This window comes from Nerophis ophidion, linkage group LG06 (genome assembly GCF_033978795.1).
Source record: "Nerophis ophidion isolate RoL-2023_Sa linkage group LG06, RoL_Noph_v1.0, whole genome shotgun sequence".
Taxonomy (NCBI): domain Eukaryota; kingdom Metazoa; phylum Chordata; class Actinopteri; order Syngnathiformes; family Syngnathidae; genus Nerophis; species Nerophis ophidion.
In genome coordinates, this window is record NC_084616.1 from 49,275,128 (window position 1) to 49,303,059 (window position 27,932).

At 41.5% G+C, this 27,932-nt stretch overlaps 1 protein-coding gene, 1 long non-coding RNA gene and 1 pseudogene across 2 annotated transcripts in view; 1 reads left to right on the forward strand and 2 right to left on the reverse strand.

The window, feature by feature from the left end:
- Positions 1–4,140: 4,140 nt before the first annotated feature.
- LOC133554857 (uncharacterized) overlaps positions 4,141–27,932 on the reverse strand; it is a 29,446-nt gene continuing 5,654 nt past the window's right edge. The window contains exon 3 of the long non-coding RNA XR_009807232.1: positions 4,141–4,258. This is a non-coding gene — a long non-coding RNA (uncharacterized LOC133554857). The remainder of the gene's footprint in view (positions 4,259–27,932) is intronic.
- LOC133554855 (opsin-5-like) lies at positions 4,166–27,655 on the forward strand. Its single transcript, XM_061904080.1, has 6 exons — positions 4,166–4,265; positions 19,784–19,874; positions 19,965–20,127; positions 20,215–20,342; positions 20,418–20,752; positions 25,588–27,655. The coding sequence occupies exons 2-6, from the start codon at positions 19,784–19,786 to the stop codon at positions 26,074–26,076; spliced, it is 1,206 nt and encodes a 401-aa protein (XP_061760064.1). The 5' UTR covers positions 4,166–4,265; the 3' UTR covers positions 26,077–27,655.
- On the reverse strand, positions 12,158–13,952 carry LOC133553939 (lysocardiolipin acyltransferase 1-like; annotated as a pseudogene).

The following is a 27,932-nucleotide window of genomic DNA, read 5'->3' on the forward strand; positions in this document are numbered from 1 at the left end:
ACACTCACACTCACATTCACACACTAGGGCCAATTTTTTTAGTGTTGCCAATCAACCTATCCCCAGGTGCATGTTTTTGGAGGTGGGAGGAAGCCGGAGTACCCGGAGGGAACCCACGCATTCACGGGGAGAACATGCAAACTCCACACAGAAAGATCCCGAGCCTGGATTTGAACCCAGGACTGCAGGACCTTCGTATTGTGAGGCAGACGCACTAACCCCTCTGCCACCGTGAAGCCGTTATTACATCCAAATGTCAAAATATCATAAACAATTTTATAGGTTTTACTGGATGCACATAATTTATTTGAGCAAAACTTGCTAACAGTTTTATCTCAAATACTATCTGAGTTTAATTTGAAAGGGGAAATTAGCCAGCAAGCACACCAGTCGGAATCTCCCCGTTCATCTTTGCTCAATTCGAAGTTCCTGCAGTCCTGGGTTCAAATCCAGGCTCGGGATCTTTCTGTGTGGAGTTTGCATGTTCTCCCCGTGAATGCGTGGGTTCCCTCCGGGTACTCCGGCTTCCTCCCACTTCCAAAGACATGCACCTGGGGATAGGTTGATTGGCAACACTAAAAATTGGGCCTAGTGTGTGAATGTGAGTGTGAATGTTGTCTGTCTATCTGTGTTGGCCCTGCGATGAGGTGGCGACTTGTCCAGGGTGTAACCCGCCTTCCGCCCGATTGTAGCTGAGATAGGCGCCAGCGCTCCCCGCCACCCCAAAAAAGGGAATAAGCGGTAGAAAATGGATGGATGGATGGATGGATTGCATTTGTGTCCAAATATTATTTTGAATTATACTATTCTTTAAGTTAGTTAAATTATGCAAGTAAGCAGAGGTGGGTAGAGAAGCCAGAAATTGTACTCAAGTAAGAGTACTGTTACTTTAGAGATTTATTACTCAAGTAAAAGTAAGGAGTAGTCACCCAAATATTTACTTGAGTAAAAGTAAAAAGTATTTTGTGAAAAAACTACTCAAGTACTGCGTAACTGATGAGTAACCTGATTACGGCAACAAATAATGCACAAAAACATAAAAATAGCGATAAGCAAATTCAGAGCCAGGAATATCTCTTAAGCAACTAAAACAATAATATATATTAAATAATAGTACATTAAAATGAAATAAACAAAAGGCACATTGAGCCACAATAACTTAACAGCACCATAGCCTCAGTAGGCATTCATTGATTTGATTGATTGATTGATTAAAACTTGTATTAGTAGATTGTACAGTACAGTACATATTCCGTACAATTGACCACTAAATGGTAACACCCCAATAAGTTTTTCAACGTTTATCAATTACTTAGTAAATGACCAAGTCGAGGTGATCTACCTCATGTATACATATACATACACACACACACACACATATCATTTATACACACACATATCCACTTACACACACAAATCATATATATATATATATATATATATATATATATATATATATATATATATATATATATATATATATATATATATACAGAGGTGGGTAGTAAAGCGCTACATTTACTCCGTTACATTTACTTGAGTAACTTTTGGAATAAATTGTACTTCTACGAGTACTTTTTATGCAACATGCTGTTACTTTTACTTGAGTATATTTATAGAGAAGAAACGCTACTTTTACTCCGTTCCATTTATCTACATTCAGCTCGCTACTCGCTACTTTTTTTTTATCGATCTGTTAATGTTTGTTTTGGTTTATGACAGAGCTTCAAAGTAGAATCTACGCATGCCTGCGTTTCACCAATCAAATGCAGTCACTGGTGACGTTGGACCAATCAAACAGAGCCAGGCGGTCACATGACCCGACTTAAACAAGTTGAAAAACGTATTGGGGTGTTACCATTTAGTGGTCAATTGTACGGAATATGTACTGTACTGTGCATCTAATAATAAAAGTTTCAATCAATCAATCAAAAGTGTTAAGGAAAAAAGACACTTTTTATTTCAACCGTACTTCCCGTCAAAAGCCTAAAGACTGATCGCACAGTTCCTGTTTTCACAATAAAAGTGCCGCTACATCGCGCCCGCACTAACAAAATAAGAGTCCCCAAAAGCCCCGAAAGTTTTTTTCACAGTTTATGAACTTACATTCATATTTTGTGGAAGTATTATTCAATAAATATATATAAAGGATTTTTAAATTGTTTCCATTTTTAGAATATTTTTGAAAAATCTCACATACCCCTTGGCATACCTTCAAGTACCCCCAGGGGTATGCGTACCCCCATTTGAGAACCACTTGTCTAACAGAAAGCATTTGTTGGGAAACTGTCTATATGTGTCACAATTACAAAATTTTTGTAATACATTTTTTATCATGATTGGTGTTTACAGTGGTCACTCACCCGGTATTGTCAATATGCACGCTCAGGGAGCGCGTATATAACATACTAAAGTAGTCCAAGAGGACTAACGAACAAATTGCGGTCATGTTGTTGTTATGATAAAATATACATTCAATGACAGCTAACGCTAGCTATCCAAATTGCTATTACTAGCTAACAATAGTTTAAGCCAATGCGTGTTATGTACGTACGTAATTATGTCATAACGTACGACAAGCCATGAGAGGGCCTGATATCCTGTGTATACTAGATTGGGAAGTTGGAATGTTGCAAACAGCCCCTCTAATTATGATTATTCCAAATTCAAAAGGGTGATTGATCTGATTAGAAAAAATTATAATTTGACGGCACTATTTTGATCAATTTATTATTATTTATATTTTATTATCAAAACACACATGCATAATATCTATTTTTCACAGCAGCTCATATTTAGAAAACCATCTTTTATTCTAGCTTGTAATTAATTAAAGACATAATCTGAAAAAAATATGCAAAACATGTTTGCTTCATACAGTAGGAAGGGGATTCATATAAAGTTAAAGTTAAAGTACCAATGATTGTCACACACACACACTAGGTGTGGTGAAATTTGTCCTCTGCATTTGACCCATCCCCTTGATCACCCCCTGGGAAGTGAGGGGAGCAGTGGGCAGCAGCGGTGCCGCGCCCGGGAATTATTTATGGTGATTTAACCCCAATTCCAACCCTTGATGCTGAGTGCCAAGCAGGTAGGCAATGGGTCCCATTTTTTATAGTCTTTGGTATGACTCGGCCGGGGTTTGAACTCCCAACCTATCGATCTCAGGGCGTACACTCTATGCCACTGAGTAGGGCCTCCTTTTGTCGCGGTTTACCTGACACATGAAACGTGACAAACTGGGGGCGTGCGCTATCCACTTTAGCCGCCAGATGGCAGTAGAGTGTTGAATACAATGTGTTTTGTGGCAATTACAACTTTAACCATAGTGTCAGTTGCTATGTTAAGTGACGCTTTCCACCATTTTTAGCAGACTGCATTGCAAAATGACCCCCCCCCCTCCCCACCTTCCTCTTACGCGAGATCCACCGAGGAAGGGGGTCATATGAATCCCTTCTCTAGTGTAATATCACTCTTAAAACAATTAATATTCAAAGACATTTTTTAAATGACACCAATAAATACAATTGATACAAGTTCTGAAAGCAACAGACACAACTGGATAAAAGAATGCACACACCGTACAAACATACAACCAGCCCTGAAAGGGGAGTACACCCTTGGGCGGTATAGCTCGGTTGGTGGAGTGGCCGTGCCAGCAACTTGAGGGTTCCAGGTTCGATTCACGCTTCCGCTATCCTAGTCAGTGCTGTTGTGTCCTTGGGCAAGACACTTTACCCACCTGCTCCCATTCCCACCCACACTGGTTTAAATGTAACTTGGATATTGGGTTTCACTATGTAAAGCGCTTTGAGTCACTAGAGAAAAGCGCTATATAAATATAATTCACTTCACTTCACTTCACTTGATGTATCTCATATGATTCAGGCATCTTATAAGGGAAGAAACACAGTAGGTTGTGAGTATGCATGTAAGACATCACCTTGGTATGGATAAAATAAATCAGATGATGAATGGTACTTTGAGTCATCATCCCACACAACAATGATGTTGACAATGTGTTGTATGACAGCATCCACCTGGCTGGATGTGTGTGCGAGTGTGTGTCAGTGAAGAGGAAGAGAAGCATACCTTAACTGGACTCTTTTCTCCCTCTCCTCCTTTCCCACACTCTCTCCCTCTCTCTGTTATGCTCAGTCCTCCTCTCCATCTCCTCACTGGCTGTCCGAGCTCCTTTCAATTCATCCTAGCCACCAGGGCTCCATGCGTTTACCAGAAGATAAGCCATTCTTCCCTGGAAGGTAAGCATCAATGCCGAACACTTAGTTCGCTCTATAGCCTGCAGATCACAGTAGGAAATACATGTGTGTCTCTATACATTTTAATAACATTGTTTAAAAATATTTTATGGTTTCATTTTTCATCAAATCTACTGCAGCATTTATATATTGACTTGGGATTGATGTACAAATGCCAAGAGCAGATTCAGACGAGGAGATGTATATTTTTAGTCTCTCCGTACAAAAGGTCCACATAATCAGAAAGTAGCAAACATAGGTTGTGATGGCTATTATGTTGATGAGATGGATGCACAGACATCACAATGGCTGGATGAGCGATGAGATGACTGATCCTGCTTCTGTGCACCAATCAAGAGAAAACACCCTTTTATTTTTAGTTCAAAGTTATTATCCTTGTTTTATTGCCACCTTTGGGACAGGTTACTGCCATGATCTCACTATTTTTAGCGCGCACTGTCTAAATGCACGCGCCAGCTTTTGTTGTCGAGGTTCTGTGAGATGCGAGACGTGACTTGTATGCGGTAGCCTCACAACAAGAGAAGTAGGAAATCTAAATTGTGCGTGCCTTGAATAAAAAACTGCTTATGTGTATATATGGTAACACATTAGTATGAGGAACACAAAATTAATAAAACCATTAATTAGTTGCTTATTAACATGTACATTAGTAGCATATTGACTCTTAATTAGTCTTTATTAAGTACTTATTAATGCCTTATTTTGCATGGCTTTATCATACAACTAGTAAGCCATTAAGAGTCTCTCCTCAATAACCTCAGAATTATTGCTTATTAGTAACCCTAATCCTAACCCTTATATGTTCCCCTAGTGTCCAAATAACTCTAAATTAAGTATTTGTTACTTTAATAAGCAACTGATTAATGGTAAATATGTTTCCCATACTAAAGTGTTACCATATATATATATATACACACTGTATTTTTATACATAAATGTATACCGTATTTCCTTGAATTGCCGCCGGGGCGCTAATTAATTTAAAACCTCTTCTCACTACTGCCCTTACCAAAGGCATGCGGTAAAAGTAAGCATGCGCTAATTATTTTAAAACCTCTTCTTACTACGGCACTTACCAAAGGCATGCAGTAAAAATTTGAGTGTTATGTAAGCTTGGACCTTAAATCCTACTGAATAGCTCTTAATTTTCTTCCCTTTATGCGATTTCAAATTACTGGTATTGAAATCAGCCTCCTCCATTTTGAAAATGATGACAGGGGAAGTGTCACTCCTGACGTCACGAGTTTGACCAGGCGGTAATACTAAGCATGTGCTAATTATTTTGCGAAGCGAGTTTGACCCGGCAGTAATTCAAGGCAGGCGCATACTATATGCCCTGCGGCAATTCAAAGAAATACGGTATACGGTATATAAAAACATTGTTGTTTATTTTTCCTATTGTTGATCATGTTGGGTTTATGTAATTTGTTTGTGTGATGAAGTGGAGGTAGCTGTTGCAAGATGCTGATGGCATGCTAGTTTTTCAAAATGTCATTATTTGTTGCCTTTACCCTGTGGCATGAAGATTAGACATATTGGGAAAATCTGAATTTTGAAGTGCACTTAACAGTTTAGCTTAGACATTGAGAAGATTAAATAAGTTTAGATTAGATTAGATTAGATAGTACTTTATTTATTCCGTCAGGAGAGTTCCTTCAGGAAAATTAAAATTTTCAGCACAATCCCATTCAAGTTTAGACAAACATTACAGGGAGACAGAACAGGATCGCTAACGGGTCTGCCGGCTTCCAGCGCCCCTTACAAAAAAGATGAGATAAAGGTAAACAAAGGGGGGGAGAAAAAAATAGAAGATTAAAATAAAATTTAAAAAATCGGTCTTTGCCTGGGCCCTGGAGAGGAGGTGCAGACGGTATAGCTCGGTTGGTAGAGCGGCTGGGCCAGCAACTTGAGGGTTGCAGGTTCGATACCCGCTTCAGCCATCCTAGTCATTGCCGTTGTGTCCTTGGGCAAGACACTTTACCCACCTGCTCCCAGTGCCACCCACACTGGTTTAAATGTAAACATTAAATATTGGGTTTCACTATGTAAAGCGCTTTGAGTCACTAGAGAAAAAAGCGCTATATAAAATATAATTAAATTCAATTCAGTCTGAGGCCAAGGGAAAAAAAATAAAAATAAAAAATAAATACAAATAAATAAATAAATAAAAAAACAACTCATAACCATGGTACACATCCCTCTTCCATGTGTGTAAGAGGGAAACATCAAACATCAAAGAACACAGAGGACATTAAAGACATTAAAGCAGCAGATACAACCAGACACTTCTACATACAGCTATGAATAAAAAGTAAAAGAAACATCCACTGTGGTGGCCTCTGCGGTGTTCCACGCCATCGTCTGCTGGGGAGGAGGGAGCATGGTCAGAGACAGAAGCAGACCCAACAAAGCAACCAAGACAGCCGACTCCACTCTCGGCCAGTGTCCAGTCCGAATGGATGAGCGAGGATACGTCCAAGGTGACTGAGGTGTCCGACACCTGCTCACCCAGTCAAGACACCGCGAAGCCTCTCCGTCCCAGCGCTCAGTGCTAGCTCCGCAGCCCTGTCCCTTCATCCGCATCTCCTCCAGTACATCCAAACCGACTCCGATGTGGCAGACACCCAGCAGCTGGTCTCCATGGCCAAAAGGCTCCCGGGAGGCAGATCCAGAGGTCCACAAAAAAAGCACCGCAGAGGTCACGAAAGTGCCACCCCTTGTCACACAGTCCCAAAGGGTCCCGGACCAAAAGGCAAAAAAATATAATAAGACATGAAAACAAGAGGGAAACACAAAAGGATGACACAAGAGCACAGAGCTCCTGCCTACAGCAGCCACTACAGCAGCGCCATCTTGGAAAAAAAAAAAAAGTGAAGTGAAGTGAATTATATTTATATAGCGCTTTTTCCTCAAGTGACTCAAAGCGCTTTACATAGTGAAACCCAATATCTAAGTTACAGTTAAACCAGTGTGGGTGGCACCGGGAGCAGGTGGGTAAAGTGTCTTGCCCAAGGACACAACGGCATTGACCTAGATGGCGGAAGCGGGGATCAAACCTGCAACCCTCAAGTTGCTGGCACGGCCGCTCTACCAACTGAGCTGACAATCACACAACAATATTTTCAGCCCTTTGAGACACTTGTGATTTAGGTCCATATACATACAAATTGATTGATTGATTGATTGATTGATTGATTGATTGATTTTACTTCCATCATAGGGTTTAAAGAGACATTTTTTTTAAAACATTGATAAATACATTAGTAATATCTGTATTTTTCAAATGTATATGTCAGGAACTAAAGTAACTCCGGTCAGAGAAATAATGATGGTAAATGGGTTTTACTTGTATAGCGCTTTTCTACCTCTAAAGTACTCACAGCGCTTTGACACTATTTCCACATTCACCCATTCACACACACGATCACACACTGCTGGCGGGAGTTGCAATGCAAGGCGCTAACCACGACCCATCAGGAGCAAGGGTGAAGTGTCTTGCCAAAGGACACAATGGATGTGACTAGGTTGGTAGAAGGTGGGGATCGAACCAGGAACCCTTAGGTTGCTGGCACGGTCACTCTTCTAACCGCGCCACGCCATCCCCCGAAAACGCCTCAATAGGTCCAAACAAACAGGTAAATTACATGTGTAGTACCGCTAATGATCTGCATTGTATCCAGAGTCATTATATAAGATGTTTTACAACATTGTTTGAAAGAAAAGCCTCCAGCCACTTTGTGAAGCTGTGGTGTAAATACTCTACTATAGTGGCATTTGTTTGTTACTGTCAGTCACTTTGAGTAGAAGAGGCAGTTACAGACAGAGCAAGGGTGAAAACGGTGCATTAAATTGCACAAGGTCCTTGGATACGTGTTGCACTGCTCAGCGCTAAGGGAGTGAAATACAGCCCAACTGTGAGTGACCCAAATATCACACCTAAACTGGCCAAATGTTGAGTTAAAGTACATTTTTATTTGGAGAATATAGGTGGCTGGAGATGACGAGACTGTCGTTAGAGAAAAAGGGAGATAAAACATAATTCCATTTCAAAAATTTCTCTTTATTAAATTTCAATGGAAGCATGTTAAATGTTTTATATCTTAATGTGACGCTCGGGTCCCATGATGGCGATTCTGGTGTGTTCTTAGGATGCAGAAGACCGAGGAAGCAAAGTGCAGGTAAACGACAATTTAATGTAATGACAAAGACAAACTAAAGACGAGTACCGCTTAGAAGGGCACCGATGTATAGGGAAGGCTATACAAAAACAAAACTAAAACTGACAGGCTGCAAAACAACAAAACAGAATGCTGAAACACATCAAAAAAATCACGGTAGGAGGAAAGCGCGTCCACCGTAATGTCTATTTATTCTAACCAAACTCCCGACCAAGAAGGGTGGCTCAGAATTGACTTAGACCCAATTGCTAATAGAAAGCAGGTGTGGGTCAGTGCTCAGAGAAAGATGTAAAACGCTTACGGAAAAACACCAACACAACAGGAAGTGGTACCAAAATAATAGCGCAGGACAGGAACTAAAACACTAAACACAGGAGAACTAAAAATAAGGCATGGCCTGGTGTAACCAGCTGTGGCAGAATACCCCCCCCCCAACAAAATGTTATAGAATAAACATAAAAAGTTAAAAAGTCCAAAGTCACAGGAGGGAGGAAGGAGAACAAGGCGTGGGTCGCCAAGCTGTGTGTGTTCTCGCAACAATCAAAGTCAGATGGCGGGGACGAGTTGACCACCACTACAGCTCTCGGGGAGGGCGACCACGGAACGGCCACATTCTTGGCCGCTTGTGCGGCAGGGATGCTGGAGGTTGCAGAGGCGAAGCTGGAGGTGACTCCAGGACAGGAGGTTACGGCGGCGACGCTGGATGTGAGTGCAGGACAGGAAGTTACGGCGGCGGCGCTGAATGTGAATGTAGGACAGGTTGCGACGGCGATGTCGTAGCTGACGCCAGGACAGGACGCGGCGGCGATGCTGGAGCTGAATAACGCTTCAATGTGGCCATCAGTACCAAAATATTTTCAAGCTGGTGGGTCATATAAATCTATGCGGGGTCACTCACTCGTTGGATCTTTTCTGTCATTGGACCAGTCCCTAGCAGCATAGCCCATGCAGAAGGAAGCACCGGAAGTGGCAGCCTCGGTGGACGAAGCTGTGCCTCCCCAGCCTGGCATAGCCAAAAACTGTTGCGCCTCCACTCAGCAACACCTGAGCAAGATTCCAGCTCCTCCCTAAGTAGACTGGCACTTGGCCTTGAGCCAACCCATTTAGTGACGTCATGAATTTATACGGACAGAAAGAGTACAGTATTTGGCTCTAACAAGTAGATTGCACGTCAGTACATATTCCGTACAATTGACCACTAAATGGTAACACCCGAATAAGTTTTTCAACTGGTTTAAGTCGGGGTCCACGTTAATCAATTCATGGTGACTATGCTCGAGAGAGTTCCTCAGTGTTCGCTCTTACAATAACAATGTCGCTACAGTTTGGTTATTATTCAAGTTACAGAACTTTAATCAAATATTGGTGACGGTTTTTGAAGGCATTTTTAAAGTGATTTAGAGGTAGAATTGATTGTTCCCATGAGGTGCATTACTAACTACTTAACACGAGCCGATTTTTATGTTAGACTGCAAAAAAAAAAAGAAAACTTTTGTCTGCTTGTGTCTCGTAATGATTGTGAATGATAGGTAAGATTACAAAAAAAGTGCAGTTCCTTTTTAAGATATTTAACTGTGAATGCAGAATATGGTTATCTTAAAGAAAATGCAGCTGTCCAAAAATTGTATGGTAGATTTTTGATAACGATAAATATCAGAATGCAAAAAGTTCTCCACAAATACAAAACTAAGCTTGAGAAGCGAATTAAGTGGCCTTGCCAGATATGTTAATAAAAATCCACAACTTGACTTCCCACAACATCATCCAGAAGTTAGTGTCCCTTGTTCAAAAAGTGCAGTTAATCATGGCTGAATAAAAGAGTTATTATGCCTGGTTGACTTGCTAACAGCAGTATCACAGCTCAGCTCCTCAGTGTTAACATGAGTGGACCGCAGGCACATCTGTCTGCCTTTACGCCGGAGGTATTTTTCCCCATCACTTCTAAAGACATCAAGATGCATCATAGATTTCCTGTCATACATATAATTTAGATCATCTCTACATTTCTGGATCATGATGATGCACTTACTGAATGAATCTAAAATGCTGTCATGATAACCCATGCCCTTAAAACAGTTTAAATGAAAAAAAAATCATTTAAATGCTTATCAATACTGATATATTGGGGAAAAATGTAAAATCAATGTGATGATAAAAGATCTGACTCATAGTAGCACTCATTATGACATGACCGTGCACTGAACAGGTATAAAAACAAGCATTGACCTTTTTCACTCTTTTTTTGCCACTTGGACCCGTGTTCATGAACAATGAACCTTTCCTCTTTATCTCTTGTGATTGCCTAAGTCCTTGAGAGACAATGGTGCATCGGAATCATCTCTAATAGTACTCCAATTATTGCTACACGTGTCTCCTGCACCATCGTTTCCTCTGTGATTTCCAATTTATTGTCCATCCATTTATCATGCAGAGCGATATGATCAATACTGTTGCAATTGTCTCCTTTTTTGAGAACCGGCAATAGAAGACATTGATTACCTAGAATAAATGTCTGACTCAAAACAAGACAAACGTCATTGCTCGAATTGTTATAACAACCTATTAGGGATTATTTATTAACGCTGAAGCATGCTCTGGATTCTTGAGCATGCATTTATTCTGCATGCCATATGTTAATATTGCAGTGTCTGGTGCAATCATGTATGACTGCAAAGATGCATGTTTTCATAACTATGCTTCTTTGTTATGTTATGTCCTTTTCCCTCTGGGGGACAGATTTTATGAGACACCCTCTGAATAGAATCACTATTGAGTACTTGATAATATGTATTTATTTATCCGTACAACACCCTGCGTTAGTTACATTTTTTAATCATCTCATTATTAAAGTACAACAATCAAATTAGATGAGATAAAATCTGCAACAACTGAAAAAGATTTCCATGCTAAGGTTATTACCTGACAGTCTGTGATTCCTAATACAGTCGTCCTTTGCCCCATCGCACTTCAAATATTGTGGCGTTATAAAATAAAACAAAAGGTATTTACCAAACAGGGTTTTCATTTCTGGGTTAACGATGAACACTGCTGCTAACAACAACACGGCTAACAACAACACGGCAGCTATTCTTGGTGCTAATTTCATTGTGACAATCAAAGTGACCAAGTTTTGACGAAACAATGCTTTTATGCACTTCATTTTCAACTATTGCATTATCAATAGTGAAGTGGAGTGAATTAAATGTATATAGCACGTTTTTTTCTCTCGAGACTAAAAGCGCTTTACACAGTGACACCCATTATCTGCCTCTATAAGCTACATTTAAAACAGTGTGGGTCTCACTAGGAGCAGGTGGGCAAAGTGTTTTGCAGTGACGAAGATGGCGATAGTGGGAATTGAACTTGGAACCCTCTAATCTACCAACCAAGGCACGCCGCCCCAATTTCTTTTTCTCTTTGTGGCTGTACTGATTCGAGCGGCGAATATTCAAACTAAACTCTTTTGGATCTGCAGTTACATGAAAACATGAAAATTGGGTTGCAGTTCCTGAGTATCGAAATATAATCTTGCGGTTTATGTGATACGATGCTCGGGGGAGCAAACAAAAGGTACACAAAATGGCGGATCACAGTGGATGGAGTCAACACATCCTTGTAAGCAGTATTCACTGAGGTCAGTTGGTTTTATTCGCTTTTCAAATGTATGGCTGACCTAAAAAGGGACCTTAACGGGTCCTCACTTGATCTTTTTCTCGTCGCCATTGGCAGCCATGGATGCCCAGTAAGAGATGGCATGCAGGCCCCAGCAGCTCCAGCCCGCCGACCAGTTTCTGTTAGGCGACAAACACCCGCACCATGACCGCCAAATAGAGACTGAAGGCAGCCCATAGCCACAGATCAATTAAACACAGCACAATGAGAGCACTCCAGGACAGCAAGGAGCAGCTCCGACTTGTACGGCGGCACACAACGCTCTCACACTTGAAGCCCCGTGGTTGGCCGAAGTAAAAGTCTCACAGACGGACCTCCTGCTCCTTACACAAAGACTCAAAGTGTGCGTGGGAGGCAGGCAGTTCCGCCACAGGATAGCGGCGCGTGTAGAAGTGGATTTCGCGGGGGGAAAAGCCCAGTATGAGGTGATGTTTTGTCTGCGGGACGTTCTTGGGGTATGCCCCAGTGATGCTGTGGACGGTGTCCGGGTTGTTTCTTTTTCGTAGCTGCTCCATAATTAAAGTGAAACCGGTAGTGCGCGGATGCAGCACGTATTTCGTATTTCGGGAGGTTGTTCTGGAAGGTGTAATTATGGTTCCTCACTCTCGTATTTTCGGTGAGGCCGGTGCCCTTGGGAAAGAGAGGCAGTTGCACGGGCTCTTTCATGTCACAGAAATGGTTGAGCAGGTTCTCCATGTGCTCCTTGTCCTTCTCCAAACACTGATGGATGAAGACAAAGCAGGCCGCCTGTACAGCCCAGCCAAAGCCGGGCACAGCCTTGAGTGCCGTCTTGAGGCAGACACCACCAAAGAAATATCCAGTCCAGGCATGTGCAGTGGTTCCTCATAATGACGCTACACATCTCCTATCCTGGTCCTCAGACTGAGATTCAAGCTGGGAGAAACAGTCTAGTGAGAAAATAACAATTGGACCAAGTACTTGTTGGCCTCCTGGGTGGGAATCTAGCTTGTTTTGATGGAAACTGAAGGTTACCGCGCTGCTAGCATGACCTGCCAACTTGTTACATTACAGCTGACATTGCAGCCGGCTGTAAAAGTATAATAATAATAATAACAAATCTCAACATTGGTGAAAATTTGGGCTAAGACTTGTCAAAAACAAGATGTAGGACATACAAAGACTTGATGGGATTTTGCGCACCACTTGCTACCAATGCTAATAAGACTACTATCGACTACTGTATCAGCAGCTGCCAGAGCAATACTAAGTGGTAATGAACTCTGTTGATGCACTTCATCTTTGACATCATCAGCTGCACATGACATTGGTGAGCCTTTGGCATAAGTGATGTGGAATGACAACATGGGATACGTAAAACTAACAACACGGCTAATTATTGTAGCTGGGAATGTCAAGTTCACCAATTTACAGCACATGAAAGCCCAGTTTTAACTTGGAGGATTTACCCAGGATATCACAATGTATTTATTCCACATAGTGGTCATATTGCATTGATGCTTGGAGGGTCCTCTGTGTTACTGGTGAGTAATGCAATTTACAGTAGAACACACTTAAAGCTACTTTATTGGGTGAACCAAGTGTAAAGGTGACTACAGGTTTTATTTCATATTGAGAGGACTCTAATGAACAGTTGGTATGCTCTAACTATGAAAATATTTAACAGATAAAAAAAAAAATTCTAATTTGCGTAAATTGATTAACACTATTACAATGTTTACAGTTGTCAATTACTGTAATTTTAATGAGAGGGAGTAAGTAATGATAACATTGATTTCATTTGGTTAAAATTTAAGTTTACCACGATCAGGCTTGGATGTAATAAGCTGTGGTATATGCATACTTGCCAACCCTCCCAGATTTTCCTGGAGACTCCCGAAATTCAGCGCCTCTCCCGAAAACCTCCCGGGACAAATGTTCTCCCGAAAATCTCCCGAAATTCGGGCGGAGCTGGAGGCCACACCCCTTCCAACTCCATGCGGACCTGACTCAGCAATGTTGTGACCCTCTTAAACAGGAAAATACTGCCATCTACTGTACATAGAATATAATAGAATGTACTTTATTGATCCCTGGGGGAAATTCAGCACCACAGTTTGCTCACAATAAACAATGATAATTATAAATAATATAATGTAATATATATCCATCTTCTTCCGCTTATCCGAGGTCGGGTGGCGGGGGAAACAGCCTATGCAAGGAAACCCAGACTTCCCTTTCCCCTGCCACTTCGTCTAGCTCTTCCCAGGGGATCCCGAGGCGTTCCCAGGCCAGCCGGGAGACATAGTCTTCCCAACGTGTCCTGGGTCTTCCCCGTGGCCTCCTACCGGTTGGACGTGCCCTAAACACCTCCCTAAGGAGGCGTTCGGGTGGCATCCTGACCAGATGCCCGAACCACCTCATCTGGCTCCTCTCGATGTGAAGGAGCAGCGACTTTACTTTGAGTTCCTCCCGGATGGCAGAGCTTCTCACCCTATCTCTAAGGGAGAGCCCCGCCACACGGCGGAGAAAACTCATTTCGGCCGCTTGTACCCGTGATCTTATCTTTTCGGTCACGACCCAAAGCTCATGACCATAGGTGAGGATGGGAACGTAGATCGACTGGTAAAATCAGAGCTTTGCCTTCCGGCTCAGCTCCTTCTTCATCACAGCGGATCGGTAAAACGTCCGCATTACTGAAGACGCCGCACCGATCCGCCTGTCGAGCTCACGATCCACTCTTCCCTCACTCGTGAACAAGACTCCTAGGTACTTGAACTCCTCCACTTGGGCTAGGGTCCCCTCTCCAACCCTGAGATGGCATTCCACCCTTTTCCGGACGAGAACCATGGACTCGGACTTGGAGGTGCTGATTCTCATTCCGGTCGCATCACACTCGGCTGCAAACCGATCCAGTGAGAGCTGAAGATCCCGGTCAGATGAAGCCATCAGGACCACATCATCTGCAAAAAGCAGAGACCTAATCCTGCGGTCACCAAACCGGAACCCCTCAACGCCTTGACTGCGCCTAGAATTTATGTCCATAAAAGTTATGAACAGAATCTGTGACAAAGGACAGCCTTGGCGGAGAACAACCTTCACTGGAAATGTGTTCGACTTACTGCCGGCAATGCGGACCAAGCTCTGGTACTGATCGTACAGGGAGCGGACCGCCACAATAAGACAGTCCGAAACCTCATACTCTCTGAGCACTCCCCACAGGACTTCCCGAGGGACACGGTCGAATGCCTTTTTCAAGTCCACAAAGCACATGTAGACTGGTTGGGCAAACTCCAATGCACCCTCAAGAACCCTGCCGAGAGTATAGAGCTGGTCCACAGTTCCACGACCAGGACGAAAACCACACTGTTCCTCCTGAATCCGAGGTTCGACTATTCGGCGTAGCCTCCTCTCCAGTACACCTGAATAAACCTTACCGGGAAGGCTGAGGAGTGTGATCCCACGATAGTTGGAACACACCCTCCGGTCCCTCTTCTTAAAGAGGGGAACCACCACCCCGGTCTGCCAATCCATGCAGCAGAGTCTTGTCAACCAAGACAGCCCCACAGCATCCAGAGCCTTAAGGAACTCCGGGCGGGTCTCGTCCACCCCCGGGGCCTTGCCACAGAGGAGCTTTTTAACTACCTCAGCAACCTCAGCCCCAGAAATAGGAGAGTCCACCACAGATTCCCCAGGCACTGCTTCCTCATAGGAAGACGTGTTGGTGGGATTGAGGAGGTCTTCGAAGCATTCCTTCCACCTATCCACAACATCTGCAGTTGAGGTCAGCAGAACACCATCCGCACCATACACGGTGTTGATAGTGCACTGCTTCCCCTTCCTGAAGCGGCGGACGGTGGTCCAGAATCGCTTCTAAGCCGTCCGGAAGTCGTTTTCCATGGCTTCCCCGAACTCCTCCCATGTCCGAGTTTTTGCCTCAGCGACCGCTGAAGCCGCACACCGCTTGGCCTGTCGGTACCTGTCCACTGCCTCCGGAGTCCTATGAGCCAAAAGGACCCAATAGGACTCCTTCTTCAGCTTGACGGCATCCCTCACTCTGGTGTCCACCAAGGGGTTTTAGGATTGCCGCCCCGACAGGCACCAACTACCTTGCGGCCACAGCTCCGATCAGCCGCCTCGACAATAGAGGTGGGGAACATGGTCCACTCGGACTCAATGTCCAGCACCTCCCTCATGACATGTTCAAAGTTCTTCCGGAGGTGGGAATTGAAACTTTCTCTGACAGGAGACTCTGCCAGACGTTCCCAGCAGACCCTCACAATGCGTTTGGGCCTGCCAGGTCGGTCCGGCATCCTCCCCCACCATCGCAGCCAACTCACCACCAGGTGGTGATCGGTAGAAAGCTCCGCCCCTCTCTTCACCCGAGTGTCCAAAACATAAGGCCGCAAATCCTATGACACAACTACAAAGTCGATCATGGAACTGCGGCCTAGGGTCTCCTGGTGCCAAGTGCACATATGGACACCCTTATGTTTGAACATGGTGTTTGTAATGGACAAATTGTGACGAGCACAAAAGTCCAATAACAAAACACCACTCGGGTTCAGATCCGAGCGGCCATTCTTCCCAATCACGCCTCTCCAGGTTTCACTGTCGTTGCCAACATGAGCGTTGAAGTCCCCCAGTAGGACAAGGGAATCACCCGAGGGAGCACTTTCCAGTACTCCCTCGAGTGTACCCAAACAAGGGTGGGTACTCCGAACTGCTGTTTGGTGCATAAGCACAAACAACAGTCAGGACCCGTCGCCCCACCCGAAGGCGGATGGAGGCTACCCTTTCGTCCACTGGGTTGAACTCCAACGTGCAAGCTTTAAGCCGGGGGGCAACCAGAATTGCCACCCCAGCCCGTCGCCTCTCACTGTCGGCAACGCCAGAGTGGAAGAGGGTCCAGTCCCTCTCGAGAGAAGTGGTTCCAGAGCCCTTGCTGTGCGTCGAAGTGAGTCCGACTATATCCAGCCGGAACTTCTCCACTTCGTGCACTAGCTCAGGCTCTTTCCCCCCCAGTGAGGTGACGTTCCACGTCCCAAGAGCTAGCTTCTGTAGCCGAGGATTGGACCGCCAAGTGCCCTGCCTTCGGCTGCCGCCCAGATCACATTGCACCCGACCTCTATGGACCCTGCTATGGGTGGTGAGCCCATTGGAGGGGTGACCCACGTTGCCTCTTCGGGGTGTGCCCGGCCGGGCCCCATGGGAACAGGCCCGGCCACCAGGCGCTCGCCATCGTGCTCCACCTCCGGGCCTGGCTCCATAAGGGGGGCCCCGGTGACCCGCGTCCGGGCGAGGGAAATCTGGGTCCATGTTCTGTCTTCTTCATAGAGGTCTTCGAGCTGCTCTTTGTCTGATCCCTCACCTAGAACCTGTTTGCCTTGGGAGACCCTACCAGGGGGAGCCCCCGGACAACATAGCTCCTAGGATCATTGGGACACAAAAACTTCTCTACCACGATAAGGTGGCAGCTCAGAGAGGAGTATAATATATATAATATATCATATATATAATATATTATATATATTATATATATAATATATATAATATATTATATATATAATATATAATATATGAATAATATAAATATATTCTACATATATTCTACATTTAAGTGCAGTCAAGGAACATATGCATTAGGGAGTCTGTTCTGAAGCCCACAGTAAAGAGACGTAACTGCATTACGTCGCCTGGTTATTGACGCAAACCCAATATATTACACCGTCGACGAGCAAAATGAAGAAATACGCTTGCAAATTCCAAAACGAATGGAAACAAGAATTTCAGTTTATCCAGGAGAGTTTGAAGGGGAAGCGGTATGTTGCCTGTAAATTTTGTAGAACAGACTTCTCCATTGAACACGGAGGCCGAACGGATATACTCAGTCATGAACGGTCAGCGAAGCACAAAGCGTCCACAGCACAACCCAGTATTATGGGCCACCTCGCAAAATGGAGACCCGATCGTGTAACTTATGCTGAGAAAAAGATGGCTATGCTGATAGCTGGAAGCAACATCCCGTTCTCATTTGCGGATGTCTACAACAAATCTATGAAGGATATGTTCCCGGATTCGGAGATCGCTCGCCAGTACGCAAATGGCAGAACAAAGGTTACTCAAATAGTGAAAGGTAAGCGTTGTAGTTTTTTTTTTGTAACCAGCAAGCACAGTCCAGTTAGTAGAACAACTGTTTTTATTACTGTGTATTTGATAGGTGCCGTCGGAAGTTCAACTATTTATTTTATGTATATATATAATAAAATAAATATATATAACTAGAATTCACTGAAAGTCAAGTATTTCACATATATATATATATATATATATATATATATATATATATATATATATATATATATATATATATGAAATACTCGAGTTGGTGAATTATACTCCTCCCCTCTTAACCACGCCCCCCCCGCCCCAACCACACCCCCAACCCCACCTCTGCCCCACCCCCGACCACGACATCCACCTCCCGAAATCAGACGTCTCAAGGTTGGCAAGTATGGGTAAATGAGAAATGACCATACACATAAAAAGAGTACAAATGATTCACAGCATTTTCATGAACTTGAAACAATAACATTGAAAATGTTTTAAAACTATAACTATTGGTCACTTGTCAGCTGTATCATCATATTCCTTTTCAAAAAGAGCTATGTTTTTTTTTGCTTTGTTTATTTTGTGCAAAATTGTAAACAATATTGTAGCCTATCAGAAGGGATGGAAGTATATATTTGCATTTACTTTCCCTGAACATAAAGTCTATCCAGAAGACAATAAAAAACACTTTGAACCCAAACCCCCACATTTCATATGGTTTATTGTACATTCACTTGAGTATATTTTTAATGAAAAACGTAATATTGCTACTTTAAACTATTGCTCAATATTAAGATGGGATCTGTACTTTGTTATTACTGCAGCAACAGTAGAAAAACCCATCTCACAGAGATAGGATGTTGCAAAGAGGAGTAATATGGCATAAAACACACACCGTCTTTACGGTGTGTGTTTAAAAGCTATGTATGCTTTGTGGTACTTCAGGGTCTTATATTTCTGATTATCTAAAGTTGTTTGCCTTGTTGCTGACGAATCCTCATTTTTTATTTTCATTCCTGTCATAAACTTCTTATCTATCCACCCCAAGAGGTCTGTACACATGTGTTACGTACTACTTTTAGTGTGTAGAACAGGGAGACTGTTAATCAAATTAAGCACTGCTGCCACCAGGCTTCAGGCTGGTGCATTGTTCCAACATGAACACTATAGTGTAGATACGAATAATGAAAATCTTGATTGCAACACGTTACCCGCCAATGGGGCCTGACCCACTAAAATAGTTTTGCACTTTAGTACACAATCTTTTGTATCATATTCCTGGTGTAAATCCAAAGTGTTTTTTTTTCTTTTGTTCTATTATGCAATGTGGTGCACTCTTCATTATATTAGAGTATTAAGAATTGTCCTCATTTTCAAAAAAAGTTTCCAACTTTTTTGCATTCGATCAGACAAAACCCTTATACAGTTTACAGTGCAGAGCTTAAACATGAAGATGTATTTTTATACAGAGACCATACATAGTGACGAAATATTGCTACACGGTGTGCATGTGTTGTTTGAAATATTTTTTCTTCAAGCATATTCCAAAGGTATAAGTGAGCCAATGTCCACAACCTTCTAGATGGGAAATGCATCAAAAACAACTGCTGTGTTTGCCTCCACTATCTCCAAGGAGCATGATGTCATCATGGGCTCAATCTACATCTTATTTAGTGAGTTCACTCAAAAAGTAATGCCTGCTACCTTAATCTTTTGCTTAGGGTGAAAAATCCGAACGGGTGCCCATCTCTTTTTTTCTCCAGGTGTGCTGTCCCTTGTGGGCAATTGTATTTTGCTACTTGTTGCACATCACAAGCGCTCGACCTTGAAACCAGCAGAGTTCTTCATCATCAATCTCTCTATCAGTGACCTTGGGATGACACTCTCTTTATTCCCCTTGGCAATACCGTCAGCTTTTTCACACAGGTATCTCCTATCTCTTCCACTTACTGACTGACGCTTAAAAATGCTGAAATCCAAACTACATTCATCCTCCATGAAATCTGTATACAGGTGGCTGTTTGGAGAGATCGCCTGTCAGCTCTATGCGATGTGCGGAGTATTGTTTGGTCTCTGCAGTCTGACAAATCTGACTGCCCTTTCCTTTGTGTGCTGCCTTAAAGTTTGCTTTCCAAATCATGGTGAGTAGAAATAGTAGCATAGATGCTAACTCTGCTTAACAGCAAAACTCCTCACTGTGTCGCTTGTCTTTTTAGGCAACAAAATCTCTTCGTCACATGCTCGCCTCCTAGTGGCTGGAGTTTGGGGTTATGCATCAGTGTTTGCTGTAGGGCCCTTGGCACAGTGGGGTCGATACAGTTCTGAACCCTATGGCACAGCCTGTTGCATTGACTGGCACGCACCCAACTACGAGCTTTCAGCTTTGTCATACATTGTCTGCCTTTTTGTCTTTTGCTACGCCTTGCCTTGCACCATCATCTTTCTTTCCTACACATTCATCCTGCTGACAGTCCGTGCGTCCCGACAAGCTGTTCAGCAACATGTTTCACCACAAACCAAGACGACCAGTGCACACTCTCTTATTGTCAAGGTCAGTGCGAATGGCTAATTTTACATTACCAAGGACTCATGATTTGAGCAACTTATTTTTTACGCATCCAAAGTATGTTTGTCACTCTTGTTATGTTTTCTCCTGCATTTGATTGTGTTACCGGGAGGCCTGGGCCGATATTCAGTTAGTCCATTAACAGACGATAAATGAAAATTAAGTTGGTAAGTCCTCCAGTAGGGCTGCTACTAACAATTATTTTTGGTATATGATTAGTCAACTAATCGGATAATAAAGTGTACACATAGTCAGAGGTGGGTAGTAACGCGCTACATTTACTCCGTTACATCTACTTGAGTAACTTTTGGGATAAATTGTACTTCTAAGAGTAGTTTTTATGCAACATACTTTTACTTGAGTATATTTATAGAGAAGAAACGCTACTTTTACTCCGCTCCATTTATCTGCAATCAGGTCGCTACTCGCTATTTTTTTTTATCGATCTGTTAATGCACGCTTTGTTTGTTTTGATTTTGTCAGACACGCGTTCAAAGTAGGAACTACGCATGCCTGCGTTTCACCAATCACATGCAGTCACTAGTGACGTTGGACCAATCAAACAGAGCCGGTGGTCACGCGACCGTCAAACGTAAAACCCGGCAGGTTGAAAAACTTATTGGGGTGTTACTATTTAGTGGTCAACTGTACGGAATATGTAATGTACTGTGCAATCTACTAATAAAAGTTTCGCTCCATCAATGAATCAATCAAAAGTGTAAACGAAAAAAGACACTTTTTATTTCAACCGTACTTCCAACCCTAAGCCAAAAACTGATCGCACAGTTCCTGTCTTCGCAATAAAAGTGCCGCTCCATCGCGCCTGCGCTAACAAAATAAGAGTCTCCGAAAGCCATAGCAAACAAGATAGCAAACTACGGAGTTTGCCGCCAATGTATTTCTTGTAAAGTGTATAAAAACGAATATGGAAGCTGGACAAATAAGATTCCAAAAACCAACGACTTTCATGATGTATTAGACAGGAAGGAGGAACTCTTTTTCTCCTCCATTTGAAAACCGGGACGTTATCAGCACTACTGTCAGGTAATACACCAACTTATATTTTTGTCTTCATTAAAGATAGGAATCTATATGTTAAACATGCATGAATATTCATTAAAAAAACTTTAACATGTGAACAAAAACGGCAAAATAAATAAATATAAATTATATACTGTATATATAAAGGTATGTATATATATATGATATGTGTGTATGTATATGTATATATGAGGTAGATCACCTCGACTTGGTCATTTATTAAGTAATTGATAAACGTTGAAACTCTTATTGGGGTGTTACCATTTAGTGGTCAATTGTACGGAATATGTACTGTACTGCAATCTACTAATACAAGTTTCAATCAATCAATCAATGCCTACTGAGCCTATGGTGCTGTTAAGTTATTGTGGCTCAATTTGCCTTAATTTTTATTTTATTTTAATGTATTATTATTTAATATATAATATTGTTTTAGTTGCTCAAGAGATATTCCTGGCTGTGAATTTGCTCATTGCTATTTTTATGTTTTTGTGCATTATTTGTTGCCGTAATCATTAAACATACAGGTAACTCATCAGTTACTCAGTACTTGAGTAGTTTTTTCCCAACATACTTTTTACTTTTACTCAAGTAAATATTTGGGTGACTACTTCTTACTTTTACTTGAGTAATACATCTCTAAAGTAACAGTACTCTTACTTGAGTACAATTTCTGGCTACTCTACCCACCTCTGCACATAGTTAATCGCTCTAATTTTTGCATCAACTTTTAAATGCAGCTTGAGTTATTTTAGGTATGTGCTTGCGAATAAGAAAGATGACTAATTAATTAATACATATTTATTTATACTGTAACTGTGCTGATCATTTACCTGTTACAAAAATGTATATGACTATTAAAATGTTGTCGATTTATAAGAAAGGAAAGGCAAAGTGCTAAAAATGGACACAAATATCACAAAACTAAATGACACCGCACCAGTGTAAGAATATTTCAGTTCAAACCTCTGGAACAAGATGAGCTTATTAATCCATTTACTGTATACTGAATAACATACTGTATAAAAATAGACTTTGATTCAAAATTTTGCAAGGGTCTAAATAATTTGGGGCAGTATACACAAAAACAGGGGGGAAAAAACCTCCACCACTGATTAAAGTTAAGAGAACAGTGTTGGGTCTCCATAGTGTAGGGCCTGATTTACTAAAGGGTTGCGTATCCTAAAACACTTGTAAACCTGATAGCACACGCAAATTTGATTTACTAAAATAGTGACTTGCATCGGGTAAAGGGGAATTGCACTTTTTTTGTAATTTTGCCTATCGTTCACAATCATGAGAGACAAGAAGACCATTTTTTTTCAGTCTAACATGTAAAAATTGGCTCGTCTAGGTAGCGAGCAATGCAGCTAATAGGATCAATCAATTCGACCTCCAAATCCCTTTAAAAATGCATTTCAAAAACAGTTACCAATACTTAATTTACGTTCCGTAACCTGTATAATAACAAAACTGTAGCGACATTGTTATTGTAAAAGTGAACACTGAGGAAATCTTTTTCTAGGGTGGTAACACATCGGCATACTTCGGAATTAGCCATAAAAGCTAACTACTACGAGATATAAACTAGCTTCTACGACAAAACGAAACACTTTTGAGATTGTGATGCAAATGTGCAACACAATGCAATAAGACACCAATCTGTACTGACTGAAAAACATGAATAATCATATTACAATATCTGTTAAGTCTTAGCCCATAATTCATGTTCTGTTTGTAAACAGCGAGCCAAACAGCGTATGATATCTGTCAAGATACACTCATGACATGCTGCATGTATCATCAGAATCAGAAATATTTTCATAATCCCCGAAGGGAAATTAAAATGTTCAGCAAAATCCCATTCAAGATCAGACAAACATCACAGGGAGACAAAACAGGATCGCTGACGGGTCTGCCAACTTCCGGCGCCCCTGACAAAAAAAGTGAGAAACAGGTAAATGCTGGGAACAGGGGTGTTGAAAAAAAAAATTCTATCTAAACCTGGGCCCTTGGAGAGGGGGTCCAAATTGAGGCCAAGGAAGAAAAAAACTCACAGCCATAGCACACATAAACATGTGTGTAAGAGGGAAACATCAAAGAACATAAAGGGCATTAAATACATTAAAACCAACCAGCCACTTCTACACACAAAAGTAAAACAAACAAAAAATATATAAATATATACACTGTGATGGCCTCCGTGTGTTCCACAACAAAGACGACTATTTTTGGAAAAATGAGGATTCACAACCTTATATTTTCTTAAACTAAGGATGATAAATTGCAGTAAGAAGAGCCTGGAACTTTGGACCAGATGGAAGCCGAGAGAGTACGACATGGTCACGCTGCAAATCTGGAACTTTTGAGCCGAGCTATGTTGAATTAATGGATTTTCCAAATCAACTGGAAACATCCCCAGCCAGCTTGACCAAACGGATAACTGTCCATCGAAATAGTCACTATACTATTGATCATGATACATGCAGCACATCACCGTACACTACAATGTCGAGCTTGTTATGTACAAACAAAACGTGAATTGTGGGCTAAGATTTCACAGGTACTGTAATATGATTGTTCATGTTTTTTAGTCAGTACAGATTAGTGTCTTATTCTTTACAAACTCAAACACATTACGTGCTGGTGTAGAAGCTTAGCTTATCTCTCCCGTAGTTGGCTTTTACGGCTAATACGGTAAGTAGCACGCCGATGTGTTAGTACGCTACAAAAAGAGTTTAAAAAAAAAAAGAGTTCACTCTTACAATAACAATGTTGCTCGAGTTCGGTTTTTATGCAGGTTACAGAATGTAAATTAAGTATTGTTGACGGTTTTTGAATGCCTTTTTAAAGTGATTTAGATATAGAATTGAGGGACAAGAGGTAGAAAATGGATGGATGGATGGGTGGATGAATGGACGAATGGACGGATGGATTGATGGACGGATGGATGGACGGATGGATGGATGGATGGATGATGGATGGATGGATGGATGGTCCCATTAGCTGCATTGCTAGCGACCAAGAACGAGACAATCTTTATATTTTAGAATTAAAAAAACAAACAAACAAAAACTTTTGTCGTCTTGTCTCTTATAATGATTGTGAATAAATGCCAAAATTACAAAAAAGTGCAGTTACCTTTCAAGAGGTAAACTCAATTTATGTTTTTTAAACATTTTTGTATTGACGTTCGCTTTTTTCATATGGAAAATATATTGTTAAAATATTTATTTTTCGAAAAAAACTAAATGATGCATTTTTTTTGAGTCTTGAGCGGGGTAAATGCAGCCTCCCTCCAATGAGCGCACCTTTGACGGTAAAAAACAAAACAAAAAAAAAACAAGTCATTTCATTGAAGATGCACTTTGAAATGTGTCTTAAATGCCCATAAAAAGTGGTACGTGTCTCATGCATTTTTGAAAACATGGCAAATCGCCACAGTTCAAAGCATGATAACATGAATATGCAGTAAATGAGAGGTGTCTCTGTGGTGAAAGCCCTATATAGTACATACAACAACTTTAAATAATAGTAATTTATATAAGGCAGTCTGCACCACTTTACAATTGCACATGCAGTGTTAGTAAATCACACGCAACATGCCCACTAACAGTACACGCTATTTTATGAATTGCGCAAGCTGTTTTTACTGCATGGTATTTGGATCTTAGTAAATCAGGCCCTAAGTGTTAATGTAAAAAACTATATCACTGCATAAAGATATGATTTTGCATATTTGCATGGTATCATCTGCTTGTTTATATTCTTTTTCACAGCTGTCGGTAGCAGTGTGTATAGGCTTCCTTGGCGCTTGGACTCCCTATGCTGGTGTGGCCATGTGGTCATCTTTCAGTGATGCCACACAAGTCCCTTCTTCTGCATTTGCCATTGCCGCTGTATTTGCAAAATCCTCTACTGTCTACAACCCAATGGTCTACCTGTTGTGTAAACCCAACTTTCGCGAGTGTCTTTACAGAGACACTTCCATGTTGCGACAGAGGATCTACCTGTGTCGGTCAAGTACACAGTTGGATCAGAAGGATCGATTGGGTTCCACACCGCAACGCAAAAAAGACACCAGCATGTCCACACGCCTCTCAAACGGGCAACTTGAGATTGATGAGGCGTGTCTGAACTATAATGACAATCTAGCCAAGTGTCATGTGACGACACCCCAAAAAACCGCTTGCATACTGACTGGATCTGCTCACAGAGAGGTGACACTTAGACAGCTCTCGGCCAAACCTCAGGCTGACTTCCTTTAGTGGTGCTGCGTCTTCCTTTTATGACACAAACAAAACAGGACAGGCGCTCAGAATCACACTATGAGATCTCTAGGAATGGACAACACGGAGGAGGGTTTTGTGTACATTATGATGGAATGATGGGAATCATTCTACAATAAACAATCCCTTGATTGTGAAATGCCAGAAATTCTAAAGAGCTGATTAATTCATCTATTCAACCAAAATAATCGTAAGATTTTGATTACTGCTTGCTTCTACATTGTTTCAATAAACAGTAAATCAACTTGAGCGTTTAATTAAAAAGAAGGAACACTACTGGTTTCCACTTTAATAGGAATGACCCCAATGTGAGGTTAACAGAAAATGGTGGAATCATTGTTTTGTAACTAATGAAGGACAATAGTAAATTAAGTATGGAAAATGGTTTAATATGACCTCAGATAATACCTACGGTACCAGTTTGGCATACAATGTTATTTGGGTTTTTTTCTCTTAGGGAATATGTAAAAAATTGTACGTGTGTCTACATGCCTGGTAAATTGATACTGTATGCAAAATGATTAAATATTCTCATTCTGTAGGCTTAATGGTTTCTGCGGACATTCTGTCCTTGGAATTACATAGCCTAAATCCATTGCTCGACATTAAACCGAACTGACAGCTACTGGTCTTGTTACAGACAAAATCTAGCAACTCCTGACATTTGATGCAGAAAAGACACATTTAGGTGTTGCACTCTCATTAAGAGACGCCTAAACAGTGTTCTACTTCACAGCAATTACTAATGTGATGATTGTTTTATGCTACAAGGGCAACAGTATTGCAAACCCAGGAAACCTTTACGTTGTTTCTTGAAAACTGAAGGGTTTTTTGGTAGGGTGGTTTAATTTAGTTAATTATTTTAACTTAATTAATTTTTATACACCAGATGCCCTTCCTGACAAAATCCACCCATTTATCCAGGTTTGGGAATGGCATCTCGACATATCCAATGGCTGGTTGTTGGGGCCCTGCCTAGGATTCATGATCAGACTTTGTGCACAAAAGGCAACACCGTGCACTATTATACCACCAGATTGTCATCAAAACGGACAAAAACAGTGGAACAGAGTATCGGGGGAGTCATATTGAGAGGCATTTGGAATTTCTATTTATGATCATAGATTTTCTTTTGTATGATTATTTAAATTGTTGTGGGGCTCTCATTAACAATCTGTTCTGACCTTTCTTTTCAGTTTGTATATGGTGTATACAAGCTGATTTCACTTTGTGAAGAAAGCAAATACCTTAGTAAGATGAACGACATTCAGTGAAGTGCAGACACATGATGAAGCTTTCCTCAATCAGTTGTGCCGAACAAAAAAGCAGTCCAAGCTGCCACAATGGGTATTTTGTTTTATGTTTGCTACTGAGGCTTTCAGTCAACACAATTTGGCAATATGTGTTTCTCTTATTCTTAATCTCATGTCATTTTAGGCATCTGAAAAAAACGACATTAGTTCACAACCATCTCAATTTATGTGCTTATGTGGCAAAATACTACCTTTAATGTGAAACCGTGATATGCATTGTTGTATGCATAAGAAAATATTAATAAAACTTCATGAAAAATAAGTTGAGGCTCATGCCTTATAATGTGTGCAGTGTTCATTATCAAGGGGATGGAGGGTGGACATTGCATTACTGCCACAAAATCTTAAAAGTCATATTTTTTATGTACTAATATTAATCTCATCTACAAATGACAAAGATCCAAGATGGCAGCATGTCCTCTGTCTGCTCAGTGTCTCTCTACTGACTGATTCATTTTCATTTTAATGGTGTTTAGTTCTTTTGAAAAAAATGTATCGGTTCAAAAGTTGCAATTCAATGTT